This window comes from Mastigoproctus giganteus, chromosome 13 (assembly GCF_048544385.1).
Source record: "Mastigoproctus giganteus isolate SK-2022 chromosome 13, ASM4854438v1, whole genome shotgun sequence".
Taxonomy (NCBI): domain Eukaryota; kingdom Metazoa; phylum Arthropoda; class Arachnida; order Uropygi; family Thelyphonidae; genus Mastigoproctus; species Mastigoproctus giganteus.
The window spans coordinates 31979871-31996184 of record NC_143587.1 but is presented as its reverse complement, the minus strand read 5'-3'; the positions used below and the strand labels follow the sequence as shown (position 1 = coordinate 31996184).

Here is a 16314-nt window from a genome sequence, read left to right as displayed (position 1 = left end):
CGTAAATGGTTTAGGTACTCTCCGTTCACATTGACTCCTTTCTGCGACCAGTCTAATCTTCTGAAAGCTTCCTCAAGGGCAGCAGTAAGCAGCTTCGGAGATATTGTGTCTCCTTGTCGAACTCCTTTCTCGATTTTAAATTTCCTACTGTCTTTGTTTAGTCTAATAAAGGAGGTAGCACTCTCATATATTTTCTCTTGCAGACCGTCTGCACTGCTCAGAAAACTTCATATCTGCCTGCACAATTACCCCCAGGTCCCTTTCACTCTCTACCACTGTCAGTGTAGTACCACACAGTTGATACGTTACTCTGGGATTACTGCTTCCTATATGCAGTACTTTACATTTGTCAATGTTAAACTTCAGTTGCCACCTCTCAACCCATCTGCTGAACTTTTCTAGATCCTGTTGCAGCAGCGTACTGTCATTAGCATCATTAACAACCCTGCCAACCTTTGTATCATCTTTAAACAACAATGGACCCAACACTGAACCCTTGGGGGCTCCACTAATAACATTAGTCCACGAAGAGCAGTGTCCAATGATTACCACTGGACACTGCTCTTCGTTATTATGTGCCAGGAGATAATTAATTATACCAGTTTAAAAAATATATATAAATAAATTTTGGTAACTTTTGAAAAAAGATTACCTGATCACAAATCATATAATGGTAAAAAGCAGTATATGTATTAAAAATATATACAGTCGATTCCAGTTATTTGGGACACATCGGGACTAGTTCATTTCGGCCCGATTAAGCGGCTACCCCAATTATGCGAAGTTTCACACAAATAGTTAAAATTACAGCTGCGATTGATTTTACCAAACCATACGATATGTAGTAAGCGCTGGTCATTGTGATCACGTTTGTGAATTGAATTTTAATTCTATTAAAAGCGATTCTAATTGGTGAAAATAGGAGGAATATTATCCACAGGTTATAAAAGTAAAGATATATTAAGTACAAATTTACACTTCATTACCTTACCAATTAAAAAATTAAATGATATGTGAAAATCGGAAGAATATTTTCCACAGGTTAGCAAAATAAATTTACGCTTATGTGCATAGCTTAATTAATACATACTGTAATATGTACATACTAACTAGTTGATATTTCTGTTCACTAATTTTTGTGGTTGGGTGTCAAAATTTAAAACAGTAAAAATGATAAGCAATCAATAACAAAGAACATGGCACACACAAATCGCAAGTAACATGATATGCGCAAGTGAGAATGGAGTAACAAGTTGCAAAGCTTAAAAAATAGGAATGAAGAGAAGATTGTGAAAATTTATTTTTTTATATGATTGAAGATTTCATGGAAGTGTAAACACATTTCACCATAATAACGCAAACACCCACAGAATTCCAGGTGTTGGTATTATCACAAATTCATTAAGATCGAGTTTACTATCCATTTATAATAGATTGCACTAACAGAAAAGCCCAATAAATCGGAAACTGCTAATTGATTAATGGTTGTGACCTCCAGAAATACGACCGGACAATGTGATATGGTTGGAGACAAGGTAATCTCAAGTGGTGCAGTCTCCTGCCCCGATTAAACGGCATGTTGTCTCAATTAAGCGAAGTAAACCCTGGCTATTTTCTCGATTGGGTTCTGTTCTTTAAGATTTGTCCCATATAAATGACTGCCCAGATTAACCGGAATCCACTGTATATATTCAGGAGTTTATATACATTTATATAATTTAATATGGTGTAAAAATTTAAAAATGGTAGACACTGTCATTGTTGGATAAAATCTGACTGAGTGCATAAGGCTCAGTCAGATGGTTAAAAGCGATAAAACGTATATTGATAAAATCTGAACAGTCATTAAAATGTGTTTAATTGATAAAACTGTAACAGGACTCACATATAGGAGGGTCATCAGCCCTCAGCAAATACGAATGTGTCAGATGACTGTGTCCTATGCGGGTCCGGACAAGAACAACTTCTTCCTTACGATTCCTGAGCAGACTAGACTGTACTGCCATGGTTCAATTACAGGCTTTATATGATATAATTTGTTCGTAGTTTGTCTATTACATGAATCCTGCCATTGGGAGTGTATCTTTTGATGTATTATTTGCCTGTAGTCTATATAAGGGACTGACAGGTAGCAATTATTATTGGGAATTGCTGATTTGGCTGCGGTCATTTCCCAGCACCAGGGATAAAAAAAAAAAAAAAAAAAAAAAAAAAACTTAATTTGCCTATTTTTGCCAATAATTTGTTCATACTTACTTTAAATTTATTAAAACTATCCACTTCTACAACACAAGGTGGAAGTTTATTCCAACAATCAATTACTCTTTAGCTGAATGTAAATTTTCATACATCTGTTCTGTGCCCATTGTTTTTAAATTTTAATTGATGTACCCTTTGTTTCAGGCAGAATGTACTTAAATTTTATGCTTCTTTATTTGTTTTGTTCCTTTTCATGATTTCTTGAAAAATGTGATATCAAATATGCTGAACTTAAATCCCAAGTAGGGATTTTCTGAATTATCAGCATAAGAAGAGGACAAATCAAGAATACCCCATTCAACTTGCTCAGGTTCCTAGGAAAAAATTCTACATATAGACTGAGTGGTCAATTTATTAGGTACTCTGTCCTAATAAACTGTGGGATGAGGTGAAATGAGCTGTTTGTGGCGGGTCTCCACTGCCATACCACATTTGCCAAAGATTGGACAGTAGTAAACCCCTAATAAAATAATAAAACAGCTCGTTCCCCTTTGTCACACAGCTGCTAAATTGGGTTATTGATATCTGTGATGAGCAGTTCCTGAAACTACTCTCAAATGATCCATACATTGTGACATGGTGCATTACTTTGCTGGAAGTAACCATAACCAGATGGATAAACTGCAGGCTTTAAGGAAAACACCTGGTTGGTAACAGCATTCAAATAGGCTGTGACATTCACATGTTGAATGTCACAGCCTCTGGTATCTAAAGACCAAACGAGTGCCATGAAACCCTCCCCATATCATTATGCTGCCAACACCAGCATGCGATGTTGATGCCTTTATGTCAGTTTACATTAATAGCATATATTTCACCTGTTCTTGAACTCAGTTCAGCTTCTGAGAGCTTCTTTGAGCTGAAAGTTATCAATTCATCTTATTTAATATAAAAGAAAATGTTTGCCTTATTTTATATAAAAGAAAACTTACTTTGTTTAAAATATTCCTTGCTTGCTCTTTGAGATTATTGTGATATGCCACTATACCTTGTATAATATGAAGTCTTACAAATAATGCTGCTTCGTTTCCTGTTGCACCCTTTTATCAGATAAAAAAAATGACATTCAATACAACAATAATGAAGATAATACCATGAATATTGGAAATAAATAAATAAATAAAGAGATCCCACAGTACTTTAGCTTTGTTGGATACATGAAAAATGCATATGAATAATGCAGTTATATAGTAAATGAATGGTTTAGATATACATGCTCACTAAGTTTGTGGAGATGACGTGTTCACAAATTTTCAAAATTAACATTTAATGTTTCAACTGTACACAGTATGTAGCAAACCAAGTTTGCTCAAAACTATCTAGAGAAAGAGGTTATACCAATCATATACATTTAAAAACAACTTGTGCTGATGAAGATCTCTCTCTCTCTCTCTCTCTCTCTCTCTCTCTCTCTCTCTCTCTCTCTCTCTCTCTCTCTCTCTCTCTCACACACACACACACACACACACACACACACACACACACACACACACACACACACACACACACACACACACACCATCACCTACTCTTCCACAGACAGAGCATGCATAACTGAAGCAATCACTATGTTTATCCATATGTGATCATACATGTGCTGACAAGAAGATTGTTGTTTGATATTAATTTCAAAAGTTTCAGAACTATCTGGCTATTCTCTGTATGAAGGCTAACAGAATACTTCTCTGTATGAAGTATTCTGCTGAATACTGTCCAATGTGGACAGTATTCAGTAGAAAGCAGACCAAGCCACATTTTAGGTATCAACTATGGGTAAGTATTGTGAGGTAATACACTGTGAAATGGAAAATTGCAACTTTGAGTGCCAGAAATGCAGTTACTATTGTCAATAACACAGTGCAAATAATTGGTGTTCTTGCACAACTGCAGAAGAGACAGTAGTGAAGGAATTCACCATACAATACACTGTAACAATGTCAATGTACATTACCAGTAGTACAATAGATCAAACTCTCTACCAGTCAGGGTGGTATAAGAGCAGAATGGAATTCCCACATTACAGGAAACAGTGATACAATAAACCTTTAATGCAAGGAAGAGCTGAAAATGGTCTTGTAGTCTGGAGGTGGATGAGAAAATCTTCAACCAATGACAAGTGCTATATATTCAGTAATTCACCTAAACACTACTGCAGATGAGGTGTCTGTGAATAGCAAGGGCCCCAAAAGTTGCAGCAGATACCTGGTAAACAATGCAATTACAGGTTGCTGGGTGGGGACAACCTTATTTTAAAGCTTTTATAAAATTGTGTGCCAGAATGAATGCCAGCTAAATCTGACATTGGGGAGCAGTAATGCTGAAGAGAGTTCAGGGCCATTCAATAGGAATGGGAAATTTGAACATGTGTTATTAGGTAGATGTACATTATTGGGCCCATAAACTGCCACATGCACGCACACACACACACACACGCATGCATATAGCACAGCCCCATTTTTGTATCAGTACATTGAATTGAAAACTTAAGCTACCAGAAAAGAATACTGTGTGTGTGCTTTAGCATTAGTAGAGGCATTTGATGCAAGAAAGCAAGCTTATGCAGCATCAGCCAAAAAAAAAAAAACCCACTTCCACTTCACCCCTCTGTTCGTTCAAAATACCTGTCCAGCTGAGCCTTAAACTTATTTAGGCTATCAACCTCCACCACAAGGGATGGAAGTCTGTTCCACCAACCAACCACCCGCTGGCTAAAGGCAAATTTCCGCACGTCTATCCTACATCTGTCTTTCCTCAATTTGAATTTATGCCCTCTCAGGTGATTTTTCTGGGCTAGAGGAAGAATCCCATCAGCATTGAGCATGCTTAAACCATTCAAGGCTTTATACACCTCTATCAGATCACCTCGCTGGTGCCTAGTCTCCAGACACTGTAATTTGCAAAACTTAAGCCTTTCTTCGTAAGAGCACCCCTTTGTTCCATTCACTAATCTTGTTGCCCTTCTCTGTACTCGTTCCAGTAGCTCTACATCCTTCTTGAAACGAGGTCTCCAGACCTGTATACAGTACTCTAGGTGTGGCCTGACCATCGCCTTATACAATGGAATAATCACCTCCTTATCCCTGCTGGAAAAATTCCTGTATATCATTGACAATACTCCATGAGCTACTCTTGCAGCCCGTCTGCACTGCTCAGAGAACCTCATATCTGCCTGCACAACCACCCCCAAGTCCCTTTCACTCTCTACCACTGTCAGTGTAGTACCACAGAGTTGATACGTTGCTCTGGGGTTGCTGTTTCCCATGTGTAGTACTTTACATTTATCAATGTTAAACTTCATTTGCCACCTCTCAGCCCATCTGCTCAACCTTTCCAGATCCTGTTGCAGCAGCATAGTTTCAGTAGTGTCCTTGACAACCCTGCCAACCTTTGTATCGTCTGCAAACTTGGACATTAAGCCCGATATACCATCATCAATATCATTTATAAATACAGAAAACAATAATGGACCCAACACTGAGCCCTGAGGGACTCCACTAATAACATCAGTCCACGATGAGCAGTGTCCATTGATTACCACTCTCTGTCTTCTCCCCCTCAACCACCCCTTTATCCATAGCAGCAATTTGCCTCCAATGTCACACTGCTCCAATTTGTGTAGCAGTCTTCCATGTGCAACAGTATCAAAAGCCTTTCTAAGATCCAAGTATATAATATCAAAGTTATTCCCTGCATCCAGTTCTTTTGTGACTGCATCATAGTATCCAATCAAGTTGGTCAGGCAAGACTTCCCCTTAACAAAACCATGCTGTGTCTGAGCTATAACTGAAGTCTTGTCTAAATGATCCTGCAGTGCTTCTTTAACCAGTGCCTCCATTAATTTTCCTGGAACAGAAGTTAAGCTCACAGGTCTATAATTACTTGTGTCAGCCTTTGATCCTCCTTTGTGAATTGGGGTCACATTTGCACATTTCCAGTCTATGGGTACCTCCCCTGAGTCCAAGGAAGCTCTCATAATTATGGCTAAGGGTTTGCTTACTTCCTTTGCTGCCTCGTTTAATATAACTGGATAGATCCCATCCACCCCGGGTGCCTTTCTTGTGTTTATCTTCAACAGTTTCTCCTCCACTTTACTCCCAGTTATTTCAAGATTCTGTAGCTTACTGCTAGAGTTGAGTACACCTCTGGCATTCCCCTCGCTGAATAACTCCTCATGTGTGAATGTCGATGCAAAATATTCATTTAGTTTGTTAGCTACCTGAGCAGGATCATCAACAATTGACCCATCAATATCAAGTGGACCAATCTGATTCATCCCCTTCCTTCTAGAGTTTACATAAGTAAAGAACTCTTTGCTGTTTTTCTTTGCATCCCTTGCCAAGGATTTCTCGTAATCTGCCTTCGCCTGCCTAACCTCCTTTGTAACTTGGTTGCATATCAACTTGTATCTATCATAGGCTTCTGTGTCATGTGTTAATTTGTATGTATCCCATGCATTTTTCTTCTCTGCCATATACCTCATTAGTTCATCTGACATCCATTCTGGCCTAAACCTTGAACAATATTTCTTAGTTGGTATGTAAAGCCTAGTAGCTTCCAAGATAAGTTCTTTGAATGCTTCCCATTTTGAATTTGCTGTTGGTAACATCATCAGTTGGTCCCACTGTATAGAATTTAAATACTGTCTCAGTCCATCGTAGTCGCCTTTACGGAAGCAATAACCCTTCCCTTTACCCCTAATGGTAGTTACCTCTTTGAGTAAATCCCACTTCAGCACACTGTGATCACTGCCACCTAGTGGTTCATTTATCTGCAGATTCTTAATGCATGAAGAATCACTGCTGATAATCAAATCAAGAGTATTACTCCCTCTAGTTGCCTCCCGAACATGCTGATGTGGAAAACAATCATCCAATAAATCCACTAAAGTCCTGCTAGTGTGTGAGTAACCAGCCCCCAAATTCCAGTCAATATCTGGGAAATTAAAATCTCCCATTATAAGACACTCTGATTTACTGGCCCACTCTATTTCCCTGTACAGTTCCTTATTATACTCATCAGAGTCATTAGGCCTATAGCACACTCCTACTCTCAATTTTGATCTCCCAATGTTTATGTCACACCAAACTGACTCCACACTGCACTGTCCAGCGATGTCGACTGGCTTCACTTCCTTGGATTTTATGTGTTTCTTAACTAATAACATAACCCCTCCTCCCTTCCTATCCTGTCTATCCTTTCTGTAGACGTTGTACTCCCCAAATTGCAGTTCTGCATCCCTTATATCTGTGTGACACCACGTCTCTGATATCCCAACAATATCTGCCTTCGATGTTTTGAGCAATACCTCAAATTAATCAAATTTATTTACTAAACTCCTAGCATTGGTGTACACGCAAGTATACCTGCACCTGTTTCTATTCTTAGCTACCCTAACACAACCCATGTGTTTACTTGTACCGCAATGGCTCCCAGCAGTCTCTGAAATACCATGCATCTTGTTTTTCAGGCTTCTGCTCATTCTAATAGAAGCAGTGCAAGAATCTCTTTCACCTCTGCCAGTGGCTACTGTCAATCTATTGGTCTTTGTCTCCCCCCAAGCTAGCAGTTTTCCGACCCACCTAACACTGCCTCGATAGCATCAGCAAATATTCTTGCACCCTTTCTATTTAAGTGTATCGCATCCCTGTAGAAGCAATCTCTCCTGTTAACAAGTACAGTCCAGGCTGAAAAAAATTCTACCCCTTGAGCCTTGCACAATCTTTTCAGGGCCGAATTGATCGACAAGGCTCTCATCATATACTCCCTCCTATCGTGTCTGGGCAGAATTGCAGACACTTTCAAATTCAACCCTAATTCTCGGCTTTTGTTCAACAGTGACCTGTACTTGTTAAGTAATTCTGCCAGTCTCCTACTCTTAATATTATTAGTGCCAACGTGTACAACTATATCACCTTTTGTGCCCTTAAAAGATGATATTCGCTCTACAACGTCATCAACCTTTGCCCCTGGCAGACATACCCTGGTCCTGTTCCACCTATCTTTTTTACAAAGCATGTTCCCCGTTTCCCTGACAATAGAGTCACCAACAACTACTAGTTCCTTCGGGACCAGCGCATTCTGCCTTAGGGGTTGTCTCTGTGTCACGCGATGCCCAAGTGCAAGCTCTGGCGTTGATGTGGGCAGCTGAGAGCTTGATGGGCCCCTCAATTTAGTTTCTTCGAGGGCATCCACCCTGTCCTTCAAGCTCTCATATAGGCCCACAAGAACGCCGAGTTGTTGCCTGATATCGATACACTCCTTGCATCGCGCACACACAAAGACATCCCCCTTGGCAGTATCATGTCCCGTACCCGATTTCTCTGCAAACATCAAGCAAACAGTGCATTTTATAAGGCTGTGAGTCAGAGGACAACTGCCCCCCTCAGTTCTGCTCTGAGCCACAGCACTTCCATTAGCTTGAGCGTTTTGCTTTGCTGCTCTGGTCTGAGTCATGATTCTATTAATTTATTAATTAATTATGTTATGTTATTAATTATATTATGTTTGTAATCTAAGTCGTTATATGTATTTATTTAAACGTACAATTTAACTGCTAACGAAGTTCAACTAACGCTATCTAGTACGGTATCACAATGGCGGGAAAGTTACTAACGGTAACGGTAGTTACGAACACGTGGAAACCCTTACCGATACTTTTACAAGGCCGAGTAAAGAATAAATACACCAAATTAATCAAAAAATCACAAAATAATGTTATACTACTAAATTTAAATCAAAAGTTTTAGAAAAACAATAATTTCAAATCAATAAAATCAATCTCTTTGTCTGAGACTAGGTCATGTACTTTTATAAAAAAAGGCCAATAAAATATTCTACCAAACAGTGACGAAATTTAACTGTAGACCTTTCATTTAAAAGATGTACAATTGCACAGCAAGTAAAACATTTAACTACAGGATACAGCTAATGTCTCTTCATATAGCACAAATAACTGTTTTGTGCCAATTAATTCATAATGGAACAATATCACTATTAATAATGTCATCACTGTTGGAGAAAAAACCTATAGAGGTAAAAACTTCTTCATGGCTGGTATTACCACTGTTACTCTGGCAGTAGTAAGGGCGCATTATAGCCTTAGTTGCTAATGTGCAATAAAACCCAACAACAGCAGTAATAAGTTGTTGGTAATATGAATGCAACACAATTTATTGAATCTACTGTGGCCCATGACATCATTTTTGAATAAGCTGAAGCACAAGATACTGAAAATTCTTCATAGTAGTTCTGTTCAGGATGATTTCCTTTAATTCCCTAGTTTTTTTGAATCTTGCTCTATGGCTTTAGTGTTTGGCTTTCTGCATTAATGGAATGGATCTCCTCCTGACAATGGATCCAAATTTCAAAAAAAAAAAAAAAAAAAATGTTATGATGCTCTGTTTCTAGCTGTTCTGCCAGAAAACATATAGGGGGGGAGAGGGAAAAAAAAGTAAGACACTTACAATGAAAATTTATACTGGTTTTTCCACAACAAATACACAAAGTTCTGTTACTTCTGCTGAACTTCATACTAAAAGAGTTAAGGAAGTGACAAATGCACAAATCCCTCGGATGGTATATTTTGTCTTGAACAAAACTCATTTTTTGTACAGAAGAATTTCTGCCTTTCCACATTTCTAAAAAGTATCAAAAGCAACATGCAGCTGCTTTTGATATTTAATTTAATTTAAATATCATTTAATTACTAGAATAAGGAAAAATAAGAGTAATTACTTTACCCATTATCTTGGTTAAATGAAAATAAACCTTCATTTTCATTCCGCTATGTGTATTGTATTTATTTTGTAATAAATAAAAGTGGGCACAAGTAAGCCACACCAAAGTTAACCATTGCTTTGATGTGGCTAAAGACAACTGAAAATGATATGATTAATGGAAATTGCAAGGAAAAATTGTTATGGGAATTGTTGGAGATATTACAGATTTATTTTTAGAGAAAATAAAATTTTTACATACATAGTTAAACAGTTTACTGTTGTCACCACCAAAACCATCTATTTCAAACCACTATTCTATTTAGATGTACAGCAGAGCATCGAAAATTCGAATGAACCAGCATTTATTTTTTTTATGCTAGTGCCATAAAATAATTCAATAAGTGCCAGTTATTGTGATCACATTTGCGAATTGAATTTTGATTCTATTGAATGGCAATTATAATAAGTGAAAATTGGAGGAATATTATCCACAGGCTATAAAAATGGAGATATAAAGCATAAATTTACATCTTCCCCCCCCTTACCAATTAACAAAATTAAATGATATGGGAAAATTAAAAGAATACTATCCACAGGTTAGCAAAATAAAAATAAAAATTTATGCTTAGTTTAAAAATTTGTGCATAGCTTAATTGATATACATACAGTACTAACTAAACATAGCACTTTGTAATTTGTTATTCAACACATTTTGCAATCTGATATTTCTGTTCACCAACTTTTTTTTTTTTTCTGGGTTGTAAAATCTAAAACAGTAAAAAAATAAATAAGCATCAATCAATAACAAAAAATACAGTATGAAGAAATTGCAACTAACATGGTACGCACAAGTGAGATACACAGTAAAAAGATTCTGAATAGAATTTTATTTTACCATACTGTAGTTTTACTTATCTTTTAAAAGGAGGCAGAAATTTTTAACAATTGAATTGAAGATTGAGATTTTAAACAGACTTCCAAAGGAAGAATGCGGGTTCTTCACCAGCAAAATTTTACGAGGTTGGAAAGTCAATCATAATAGACTTTAAAAACAACAAGGGAATTGTTGTTTTTAAACAATTTTAAAAAGGAAAATAATTTAAAATTTGCATCGAAACTTGATTCAGATGGTGCAAAAAAAAAAAAAAAAAAAAAACCCTATTAGAACAGCTAATGACCCAGTCCTCAAAGATGCCATTTATTTGTGGTTCACACAGAGACAAAGTTCAGGAAAAACCATATCTGGATCTTTGTTTGTGAAAAGGTGCTGGATTTTAACAAAATAAAATTAAGCAGTCTCTCAGATTTAAAGCCAGTGTTTTTATTTCTAAACTTACTAAATTTTTTTTTTAGTCTCCAAACAGTATTTTTGATAAGTTTGAAAATCCGAACAAATCAGAAGTCCAAACTACCTCCGGTCCCAATTAGTTCAGATTATTGATGCTCTACTGTATAATGATTTTTCAGAAATGAGGATTACTACTCATTGGATTAAAGTTTAGATAAAACAGAAATGACATATTTAATATCAATCAGTTAATTTAGAAGAATTGTTTGTTTCACTTTGGATTATACTACAATATCAAAATACATTGAAAACTGTTATTACCTTTACTGCTTGCAAACGTTCTAAGTTAGGTCCATAACTACGATGGAAACAACTTTCACAAGTCTGTAGTCTTGGTCCTAAATGTAAATTAAAAACACATGATATATCTTATAAACGAATACAATACACATGAATGGATTTAAGCACTCATTTACATTACTCATTACAGAAGAAAATAACATGTTTTATGTTCCTGAAAGACTAAACGATAAAAGCTTCTTGACTGCTGGAATATACTTCTACCCATATGCAAAGTACTGCATATGGGTAGAAGTAACCCCAGAGAAACGTACCAACTGTGTGGTACTACACTTAAGGTGGTAGAAAATGAAAAAGACCTGGGAGTAATTGTGCAGTCAGATATCAAGTTTTCTGAGCAGTGCAGACAGGCTGCTAGGGCGGGTCATGGGGTTTTGTTAATGATATATAGGAATTTTGCTAGCAGGGAAAAGGAGGTGATTGTCGCTCTGTATAAGGCAATGGTCAGGCCACGCCTTGAGTACTGCGTACAGGTCTGGAGGCCTCATTTTAGGAAGGATGTAGATTTGCTTGAGCGTGTACAGAGAAGAGCAACACGATTGGTGAGGGGAATGAAGGGATTCTCTTACCAAGAGAGGCTTAAGTTCTGCAAATTGCAGTGGCTGGAGACTAGGCATCTGCGCGGTGATCTGATTGAGGTCTATAAGGCCTTGAATGGGTTGAGCACGCTGAATTCTGATGGGATCCTTCCACTTGTTCAGATTACCAACCTACGGGGACATAAGTTCAAATTAAGAAAGGACAGATGTAGAATAGATGTGCGGAAATTTGCCTTTAGCCAGCGGGTGGTTAATTGCTGGAACAAACTTCCATCTGTCGTTGTGGAAGTTGATAGGTTAAATAAATTTAAGGAGGAACTGGATAGGCATTTGGAGGGAATGGTGTGATTTTTTTTTTTTTTTTTTTTTTGGCTGATGCTGCATAAGCTCCTACACTTGCTTTCTTGCATCATGTGCCACTACTACTACTACTACTACTTCATACACTCGATCAATCTGTAACTGAGTGTTTCAATTATTAATTCCATTCGCAGAAGATGCTGATTTTCCACCTAAAATTAAACTTTTATTTTAGAGTTAACCTTTGACACACTTTTTAGAGTTAACCACTGTTAATCACACTCAATACACCATAGTAAACTGACTTTATTAACACAGAACCATGTGATTAAGAAACCAGGAGTTTTGTCCCGGGGTGCTGTATTAACAAAGTCAGTTACTGTTGGTGCATTAATATTATTTTACTTTGCCTGTTGAATCCTATTAGTCTGAAGTGAAGGGAAATGTCTGCTTACTAAAACTTCATTGCTTGAAGAGAAACAAATCTGGTAGGATGATCCTACCAGATTTGTACATTATGAACATGTGCAATGCATATGTACTTCATGATTGGATGATACTGAAAGTTGGTTAAATTTATACAAACATGGACTGAATTCCAAATATAAGTAATGACGTAACAATTAATGCTTTTTTAGACCTCCTTTTATCGACAAGGCTTGTATGATTTTATAAATAACTGAATATCATGACAAGTATATATTGTTGTCCTTGCCATTTTTATAACCATTCAATCTTGTCCACTGTTAACAATTTATTTGTGTGTTATCTGCAAAATATCAAAAATATTGCCATTGAAAATGGTACAATACTGTAATCCGTCCATATTTCACCAAGAATATTAATCTGGTTTTGTTATTAACAACCATATCATATTTCCTGGCAAACCAGTAGTCAAAAAAGTGTTTTTATGCTGCTTAGTTTTTAGCAGTACTCATTTCATTTAATAACTGTTGCCAATGTTCAGTGAATAACATACCATTCTTGGCAGCAGTACTCTAACTTTTCTTTATATCAGAACAGAAATGTCCCTCCATACACCTGTTAGACAAATGACTTCTGCTCTTGTCCAAGCAAAACTGAATATATTTTTTTCTTTTCACTGTCAACTACAAGCAAAAAGTTAACTTACAGATGGTTAATAGTCATTTGCTTTGTGTGCATTTTACTTCGAAAAGAAGGGCCAACATCATTACTTTTCATAAGTTATTTATGAAAAATGCCTACAGCTGCCATATTATAATCTTCTAGAATAGGCGTAAATATCAATCCTAAAAAAAAGATAACACACTTGCAGGTTAAGGTCAGGCGGTGTATATAATGTATTAACTTTTTCCAGTATAGTCTAGGCATTGTATATAACAATACCCAATTATGCACACTGCTGATAAAATATAAATAAATATTTGATTGCTACTGCATGTGAAAAAAGAATTTTCTGAAACTTATTTTGTTTACCACTAGGCATGCTATACTAATATTTACTGTATGCCTTCGGGATCTTCTAATTTTTAAAATTAGTTTCATGTATTGGGCAATTATAAAGTTCCAAATGATTTTAAACATGGAGTACCTACCAGTGGGTTTACCGAGTTGATATATATATATTTATTTATTTTATTATTTTATTTTTTTATGAAAACCCCAAACATGAGAGGTATTAGAACCTATAGTACTTGGCACCATGCTTGGGTTGGAGGTTGAGAAGATGAAAGAAGATATTTATTGACATCAGACCTGAACTTCTGTAGACTAATTTTCAGGAAACATGTACAAAGGAAGGTTGTTCCAGAAAACAGCAGTTGAATCTCTCCTTTAATGAAAACTTCCACAAATATGGCTTTATTTATGAAAAGAAAAAATCCACTAGATGGCATCACATAAATCTGTGCAATGCAATTGTAATAGACAAATCTGCAACTATCAATAATGTCAATAAATATCTTCTTTCATCTTCTCAACCTCCAACCCAAGCATGGTACCAAGTACTATAGGAAATCAGGCGACAACTCAGCGTTGTTATGGGCCTATATGAGAGTTTGAAGGACAGGGTGGATGCCCTCGAAAGATCTAAATTGAGGGGCCCATCAGGCTCTCAGCTATCCACATCAACGCCAGAGCTTGCACTTGGTCGTCACGCAACACAGCGGCGACCCCTAAGGCAAATGCGCTGGTCCCACAGGAACTAGTAGTTGTTGGTGACTCTATTGTCAGGGAAACAGGAAACATGCTTTGTAAAAAGGATAGGTGGAACAGGACCAGGGTATGTCTGCCAGGGGCAAAGGTTGATGACGTTGTAGAGCGGATATCATCTTTTAAGGGCACAAAAGGTGATATAGTTGTACACATTGGCACTAATGATATTAGGAGTAGGAGACCGGCAGAATTACTTAACAAGTACAGGTCACTGTTGAACAAAAGCTCAGAATTAGGGTTGAATTTGAAAGTGTCTGCAATTCTGCCCAGACACGATAGAAGGGAGTATATGATGAGAGCCTTGTCGATCAATTCGGCCCTGGAAAGAATGTGCAAGGCTCAAGGGGTAGAATTTTTTTCAGCCTGGACTGTACTTGTTAACAGGAGAGACTGCTTCTATAGGGATGTAAAAAAAAAAAGTAAAGTGCAGCCATTATCAACCCACTGCAGGATAGAAGCCTCCTCAACAATTCATGCTGAGGGAAATGGACCATAATCTGCCACGCTGGTCCAGTGCGGGTTGGCAAATTGACCGTATTCAGCAGTCAGGGGTTTGAACCCCGGTCTACTCAAAGAGCGTGTGCTACTGCACTCCCACTCCTGACCACTTGGCTACGGATGCAATACACTTAAATAGAAAGGGTGCAAGAATATTTGCTGATGCTATCGAGGTAGTGTTAGGTGGGTCGGAAAACTGATAGCTTGGGGGGATACAAGGACTAATAGTTTAACAGTAGCCATAGACAGAGGTGAAGGTGATTTTTGCACAACTTCTATTAGAATAAGTAGCGACCTGGAGCGTGGGGTGTTGGGGGTTTCAGGGACGGATGGCAGTCATCCTGAAATAGGTGGGTATATGGGATGTGTTAGGGTAACTAGGAATAAGAGTAGGAGCATGTATGCTTGCATGTATACCAATGCTAGAAGTATAGTAAATAAATTTGATGAATTTGAAGTGTTGGTCAAGACATCAAAGGCGGATATTGTTGGGATAGCAGAGACGTGGTGTCACACAGATATAAGGAATGCTGAACTGGAATTTGGGGGGTACAATGTGAACAGAAAGGATAGACAGGATAGAAAGGGAGGAGGAGTTATGCTGTTAATTAAGAAAAACATAAAATCAAAAGAAGTGCATCCAGTTGATATAGATGAACAGTGCACTGTTGAGTCAGTTTGGTGTGACATAAGCACTGCGAAAGCAAAAATAAGAGTAGGAGTGTGTTATAGGCCTAGTGACTCGAATGAGTACAATGAACAATTATATAGAGAAATAGAGTGGGCTAGTAAATCGGAATGTCTTATAATGGGGGATTTTAACTTCTCAGATATTGACTGGAACTTGTGGGTTGGTCACTCACACACTAGTCAGACTTTTGTGGATTTTTGGATGATTGGTTTCTGCAGCAGCATGTTCGTTAAGAAAAGACAGATGTAGAATAGATGTGCGGAAATTTGCCTTTAGCCAGCGGGTGGTTAATTGCTGGAACAAACTTCCATCTGTCGTTGTGGAAGTTGATAGGTTGAATAAATTTAAGAAGGAACTGGACAGACATTTGGAGGGAATGGTGTGATTTCTTTCTTTTTTTTTTTTTTTTTTTTTTGGCTGATGCTGCATAAGCTCATACACATGCTTTCTTGCATCACATGCCAC

The 16314-nt window shown here is 37.4% G+C and overlaps 1 protein-coding gene across 1 annotated transcript in view; it reads right to left on the bottom strand.

Annotated features, from left to right (window-relative positions):
- The window catches only part of LOC150075924 (NEDD8 ultimate buster 1-like), a 106839-nt gene that overhangs the window by 55409 nt on the left and 35116 nt on the right, over nucleotides 1–16314 (bottom strand). Inside the window, exons 9-10 of the mRNA XM_090387201.1 lie at nucleotides 11587–11663; nucleotides 3192–3299 (exon numbers count right to left, since the gene is read on the bottom strand). Of these exons, the coding sequence (XP_090243327.1) occupies nucleotides 3192–3299; nucleotides 11587–11663 (185 nt within the window). The remainder of the gene's footprint in view (nucleotides 1–3191; nucleotides 3300–11586; nucleotides 11664–16314) is intronic.